The sequence below is a fragment of the Saccostrea echinata genome, unplaced genomic scaffold, assembly GCF_033153115.1.
Source record: "Saccostrea echinata isolate AGI-Se365-2 ecotype Australia unplaced genomic scaffold, CSIRO_AGI_Sech_v1 ptg000015l, whole genome shotgun sequence".
Classification (NCBI taxonomy): Eukaryota; Metazoa; Mollusca; class Bivalvia; order Ostreida; family Ostreidae; genus Saccostrea; species Saccostrea echinata.
Window position 1 is genome coordinate 9,951,833 of NW_026889764.1, and position 7,691 is coordinate 9,959,523.

Below are 7,691 nucleotides of genomic sequence, written 5' to 3' on the forward strand. Positions count from 1 at the left end.
ATACACGATAACCTACATCAAATAAATAAATCACACACATATTATACTTGTTTTAATGCACATTAAGTTAAGATACTATTAGATTGACCAATTTAAGATTCATCTATCACGTTTATAGGCCCAGAACTTGAATTCCAATATAAAGGTCTTTCATTTTGAAAAGAGTATTTATTTAAGGGATTTATTTTGAAACATGTTTCAAACATATTTGGAATGTAAAACTGTTGTAAATTGGCATTTTTAGCCCAGAATCTAATGTTATGAATGAATTTCTTTATTAACAAAGTAAATTTGGCACAAATTGAAAATCAGTTACTATTCATGCTTTTTTGAAATTAAAAAGAAAGCATGCTGCCCTCTCTATATAATTAAAGCAATGATGGAAAAAATGATGTCACAGCAAAGCAAATGGTCGAATATTTCTTATGACATTTTTTTGTGATCAGGAGGGATTGGGTACGACTCCTGTTCCTGGAATCGTGTGAAACATGACGTTATTGCGACTAGTGTTAATATTCCTACGAAGCAGGTTTTATTCATAAATGTCTTGGTCAGACGATGAAAACACTTGATGTGGCCTTCAACTCGACATACAGATATATGGACGACATTGTATCAATTATAACAATGGGTACTTCCATTCATATGTCGAATAAAGATATCTTAGTAAACTTGAAATAAAAGATACCATTCTGCTACACCTGCTTCATACTCGTATTTGAACGTTTTACTGACTATAGACAATAAGTGTCAGCGAACAACTACACTGCATGACAAACGAGATGACCTCAGCTTTTCCATCGTCAACATTCCTTATTTATGTAGTAATATTCGGCATAAGATCACCTGCATATGGTGTTTATTACATTATCTGACTTATACGATACTCTAGAGCATGCTCTGATTACGATCAATTTTTTAACCGAAGCAGGTTATAGACAGAGGGATTTCAACCTCGTTTAAAGACAACATTTCGTAAATTCTATCGTCTTTATAATGACTTTGTTAACAAATATAATTTATTGCATGTTGACTGGCGTGTTAGACCTTTGTTTTTATAAAAAAAACTTTGAATACGGTATGCTCCTGCTAACTGATCAATACATAGGGCTCACGGCGAGTGAGACCCATCAACAGGGGATGTTTACTCCTGCTAGGCACCTGATCCCACCCCTGGAATTTCCGGGGTTCCGTGTCTTATGCCATGTTCACAAATTTGTATTGTTTGTGGATTTTTTGAGATCGATCATTGTTTGTTATCTTCATTTTTCATGCAAACGTAGGTAGTGACAAGCATCCGGTACTAAAAGTGAATGAAAGTCACGAGTTTTTCGATTGAGACCCTAAAGACTAAGGTACCCTGTCAAGGTAGGCTTTGGCACGATAAGAACCCTCATTGCTCAATGTCTGTTTGTTTGTTTTTTTAACTCCCCTCTCCGGAGATGCCACCAGTTACCGGTGGAGGGTTGCAAATGTATACCTATACTCGGCACTTAGGGCCATTGAGCAGTGAGGGATCCTTTTTCGTACCAAGACCGAGACCTCGGTTTATACGGTCTGTATACGATTTATCCGAAGGACCGGTCTCCACGTCTCGCAGTGGATTCGAACTAGCGACGTAAAGATCACGTCATTACTAAGCGACTCTAGAGCAAACGCTCTAACCACTGCGCCACGTGGGCGACCACTAATCAATGTCCATGAGTGCCAAGTAAAAATCTAAATCTGAAGCCTTCATCAGTATATATGGTGAGGTATCATAAAAGTAAACTATCCTCACAGCGGACTTAAAAACATCAAACAATCAATATCATGACATTAAAAATCTATCCTTTCCCTTTTTTAAATGAAAAGAGTTATATACAGTTTTTTTTATTTATTTATTTTTTTCAAAATAATTCAGAAATACATGTACATATATATAGCTACCAGACAATGTCCTTTCTCTTATATATAATTACTAAATTTTAGGGAGGTGATCGAAGCAATTTAAAGCAATTTTAAGTAATTTCATGCATTCAATATTTTTAAATTGTTAATTATTTACAAGTGTGTCGTTCTGAGGTTTGTCTTGTGCAGGAAATAATGTTATGTGTAAGTAGAATGTGGATTTATATACCAGGTTCTTAAGTATTGAATAACACAGCTAAAAAAATAAAATATACAAAAATTATAATATTCTATTCATTTTTTTTTTTATTTTACATATGTATGTAAAACAAAAGCCTACAGCACACTTATGCAAGAAAAAAGATCGTTGATCCTAAAGCTTGCTCAAATAAAAAACACATTGTATGTGCGTTTGCACTTTAATCTCCAGAATTTTCTTTTTTAAAAATATGTGAATTTGAAAAATAGGAAAACTTACAGGATGATGTTAGATTCGAGCAAACTTTGTATAAAAATGAAACTTAAACATACTTTTAATAAAATCAAAACATGTATTTCTCTTAAACTTTGATATTTGTTGCAAATTTTGTCATTACACAATATTTTTTAATTCAAAAGTTCCAACGTCCCTATACAAGGAAGCACTTTAAAAATCAAGTTTTTATTTATTGACCCAAAATACATAACTTCCTGAATACGTGACCTATGAGAGGACAAAAGAGAGGAAGACATCACAACAATGTATATTTTTTTATATGTCTTTAATGTGCTAGAAATATCTTTAGCCAGTGAAGTAAACTAAACAAAGATTTCCAATATTTGAAAGTTTCAGTGAACAATAAGAAAATTCGTTATTCCAATCAATATCTTTCAGCTTTCAACTTGGTTGTCAAACGTTGCCTTTTGTTCCTTATCCCCTTTGAGTACTGGATGCAAACAGGTATTATTCTGTGTTTTATCTGGTAATCTGACAGTCAAGCAAGTATATCCCTCCAAAGACTGTGACGAAGAGCAGTGTCCTGAGGACGTATGATCATTATCCCTATTAAACAGTTCCTGTTAATTAATGGAATCATTATAATATTGCAAAAGGGTGCAGTCCATTTCCTTATTTGATCTAAACATAACTTATTGATCTTATTCTAGAGACAGCAGAACAATTCGGAAATACATATTATCCATGATTGAAACGAAAAAAAAAAAAGATTTCTGTCCACAATAAATGTTATTTCATTTGGTGTTCAAATGGAATTTATTTTATGTTTTGGTTCGAAATTTAATATTTTGGATTTAGGCAAAAAGCCTCAGCCGATAGGGCACGAAAATTTTAATTTCCAAATTTAAACATGACGCTGAAAAAGATATTTTGAATGCTGAGATAAGGTATGAATTTCATAAGTTGTAATGGGGTTTCTTACATTTTCATTATGATTTCTTTGTAAAAATGCCGACGAATCTCTGTTACGTGCATCGTTTAAATCTCCACTTCTTTCTGTTCTGTATAAGACACTTTGATTCCTGAAAATACATTTCTGCGTTATAAAATGTTAAGAAATTTTCTTTTCTATTATAAATTTGTTTTTAAATATACATTTGATTTTTTGGATGTTCTTTTCTTCTTTGGCATGTTTGTTTGTGTGTTGGTGGTTTATTGATTTATTTAGAGATTAAATTAATTCATCAAAACCATAACACCATGTTTCAATATTGAATAGTTGTCATCCTTATAGAACAGTATATATATATATATATATATATATATATATATATATATATATATATATATATATATATATATATATATATATATATATATATATATATATATATATATATCAAATGAAGAACAAATCGATTTTAGTGACAGAGATATAAACTCTTTTGGGTATAAGGATCACACGTGTTATACTGATATTCCCATCAATCTTTAGTGCTCCTAAATAAAAGTATCTTTTTCTCATAGAACAATTTTGTGGTTGTCATGCGAATATGCGTCACAACTGTAAATGCACTTCCCGATATGATAATAAAATATCCTGGAAACAGGGATAAGCCAAAGATACATCAGCTGCAAGGCTCAGTTACATTTAGGTACATTACAAGCCAGTATTGCAAACGTAAGGAGTGGCATCCTTCAATAAGCAATTTATAGCATGTTCTTGACTATCTCTTGTGTTGGCTAGAATATCTCTACATACATGCAAGCAATGATAGACAAAGAGTTTATTTTTAAGAAAATAAACTTCCTTGATATTCATGATCACTCGTTATCATTTGATGTCAAAAACGTAATGTAACCTTTAAATTTATAGCAGATTATTAATATGTAATTAAGTAATTAGTTACAAATATGAATGCTTTCAAGTGTCATCAAATTTACCATCGATCTCTTTTCTTGCATCTCCACAGTATAAGTGACATTGTTAGCATTCCAAGTAGTAGGCCAATTACTGCTGACCCGGACACAGATAAGGTCAAAGTCCGGACTGTTAAAATATAATTTATATAAAAAGCTTTTAATTCACTTCACTAATAATACAGTAAATGTTGTACATTAGATTTTAATGCACCGAATACATATAACAAAAGTTTGAAGGGTCTATTTCACTTTCAGCTTATAATTACGTAGTCACAAGAAAGTCATTCTTTGAATGAAAATGTTCAAACATAAGATTTATTTTTCAGCTAAAGTAAATTACATGTGTATTTAATATTAAATATAAAAAAAAGATGTTCAATATTTAAGATTTATGTTAAATCTTTATCAACTCTTTTCAAAATAAACATTTGATCTGTTAATTTGAGATAAATGCAAAGACTACCTCGAGTTCTTGTTGAAAACGTATGATATTCTCTGGACACATTTTGAGCATCTAGTCTAATTACGTCTGACGCGTCCCTTTTAGTAAAAGATCTGTGATGTTTATCCCCTGAAAGGAAAACATAAATTATTTCTTTTTTAGTGTTTGCCTCCATTTAAAATTACAACTATTTAAATCATATTTTTGATATATGCAAACAAGGAAAATCTAAAACTGTTACCATCCTGACATAGGCTTATCCATTCTAAACACTTTCCTATCTTCTTCAAACAATCTGCCAATAGACCATAAAATACACAACATTTGTTATTACATGTACATATGTTATATTTCACATACTCTTTTTATACCTTTACTGCCAAAACTTTCCTGAATTACCGTTAAGGAAGTTAGATTTTTAGGAGAGACAACTGTTTTTGTCTAAATCATTTCGATATGTTGAAAATGTAAAGGTCTAAAATAGCTGACTCGCAACTAGAATCGATGATAGTATGTTCTATGGTTACTTTCAGGTAAGTTTCAGTTCTTTTTTAAATCTGTATTCTGTGCGTGAAATTTAAAACAAAATCGTTAAGGAAGTTAATTGATTTTCAGCGACATGTTATTTTGCATGAAAGAAATTTCATGCATTTCTTTGCGAGAATGGTTTGATTTCTTTTTATATAAGAAAAAACCCAATTTTTTAACATTGATTGCTATCTGAATTCACAAATCACAAATTTAAACTTCACTACATGGTTATACAGTCACATATAAGTAACGCAACTATTTCAAATAATTACACTAAGTAATCCTACATAAAACTTTGATCTCAAACAGTGGTCACGCCTAATCCAGGAAATAATGCCCTAAACATGTAAACTGAATAATATCCATTAAAAGGGGCCTAATCAAAATTGCACTGTTTACATTTTAAATTTCTATGTTTATTCAAGAAATAACTTCAGTTTAATGAATTGAACTTACATGAATATTCTTAGAATTGATTGAGAACGACATTCTTCTTTTCACTCAATCAAGCATCTGTGTTCGTTAACAGGGCACGAACTCTGTTATTGTTAATGTTTACGTTTTACTGGGTGTGTTCAATTTTGTTACTCTGCACACATCACTGAGCACAGACTGACAATACTTGTGAGCTGCTTTTGCTTTCTCAAATTTCTACTCTGAATTTTTTGCATTATGGTCTTAATATTTTTCATTAATACACAACAAAATTCCTACGTTTCTTAAGAATTAATTAAAGATAAAGTTCACTTCGTGAAAGTGCAAGGATATGTGTCAATCAAACGCATCCCGAAATTCATTGTTTTAATAATTTTCAGATAAAATAAGTTTCTAAACACGCTTTCATTATATTTTGGCATGAAATGCTCTAGCAACATATAAGTCATGATATAATACTGAAAAGTTTAGAAAACATTAACTTCAAATCTGTGTATAAGCCCCTTTAAGATGATATGACAATTTGTATACACATCTCAAATGTTCTAAGACATAATGTAAAGTCAAACACAAATAATAATTTATTTATACATGTTTCACTGCTCCTTGGTATATCAAGACTCTATTTTGAATAAATTCTGGCCTATTTGTTGCTCTATTACTGTTTTAAATTATCACGTGAAAAAAATGAGTTATTTTTTTAATAAGGATAAGGAAAATAATTGTCGATTGGCGAGATAAGGAGTAGTAATTATTTAAGAGAGCATATCGAAGGAGTTCCTTGTCAATAAATATGTCCATTGATTAATAGAAACACAACATAAGTCTAAATATAGATATGTAGAAATAAAGTAAACTAAGTATTGATTCTGATGAAAATTCATAAAAGCAATAAAATTGAATACATAATTTACACTGACCTAGACTGGGTCCATCCATCGAAAAGCAGCTTTATCAGATTAATATAGAGGATTAACAATTGAATATACTGTGTCAAATATAACTCATAAATATGCACTTGAAATAGCATTTGTTAAACATGAACAAAATAATGTACAATTGGTGGTAATCACCGACTCTACCTATTTATATCTAATAACATCAACTGGCAGTGTCTTCTTCCGTTCTAAAACTAGTCATTTGAATTATCATGAAGATCTATAGACATACATAGATAGAAAAGATTAAACACTGAATTAAAAACATTTTCCAAATACTCTCATTGATTTCCTTTTTACTTTGATGTTTGATATTTACCTTTTTTATTTTTTTTATTCATTGAACTTGATTTCATTTAATATAATATTTCGTAATTAATAACAGGGAGCTAGTGCCTGAAATTTCATTATTCTACAAAATATTTCTGTACTTTTATTAAATATATTTAAGGAATCTCTCTGATCCAATCTCTGGAATTCCCAGGGGTCCATGTTTTATGTCCTCCTCACATACTTGTATTGTTAATAGATTTTTTTTTAGATTGATCAATCAATCAATTCAAAATCAATCAAGTCAACTACTTGTCAGTTACAAGCCAATGCACAAATTTAAATCTGAATGTCAATTACAAGTGCAACAGAATAAACAATGGAATGAGCGTAAGAATATGTTGCATTCCTCAAGCTGCGTTGATGTGCGACGGAATACGCCACTTGCAAGGGCCATGACTACCCGTGTCTACCACGAGTAATCATGGAACTGCAACCGCCACTAATGGGGGTGCCAAGAACCATGGTGACGGTGGCAGTACCTTAACGTAAATGGTCACTGTCGACCAGGGCCTGCTCATTCACCAATTCAAACTTATAAAACAAGTGACTTACTAATCAATTACTAATCAATGCATAAAAACAAAATATGAATTTAAATCGTCAATGGTAATTCACCTATTCCGTTATAATGCTTTAAATAAAAGTGTTAAAATACAGTTATGGATTTGTCAGTATAAAACAACTCCCTATTTAATCTAAAATTGTGGATCCTTCCCTGCATGCACTATATTTCCCGTCCCGTTGGTTTATTTTATCGTATTAC

The 7,691-nt window shown here is 31.1% G+C and overlaps 1 protein-coding gene across 1 annotated transcript; it reads right to left on the reverse strand.

The window, feature by feature from the left end:
• Positions 1–2,664: 2,664 nt before the first annotated feature.
• On the reverse strand, positions 2,665–4,991 carry LOC133187835 (uncharacterized). Its single transcript, XM_061323232.1, has 5 exons — positions 4,933–4,991; positions 4,713–4,820; positions 4,271–4,376; positions 3,309–3,408; positions 2,665–2,946 (listed from the first exon to the last, which is right to left on the reverse strand). The coding sequence occupies exons 3-5, from the start codon at positions 4,318–4,320 to the stop codon at positions 2,761–2,763; spliced, it is 336 nt and encodes a 111-aa protein (XP_061179216.1). The 5' UTR covers positions 4,321–4,376; positions 4,713–4,820; positions 4,933–4,991; the 3' UTR covers positions 2,665–2,760.
• Between the last annotated feature and the right edge of the window lie 2,700 nt (positions 4,992–7,691).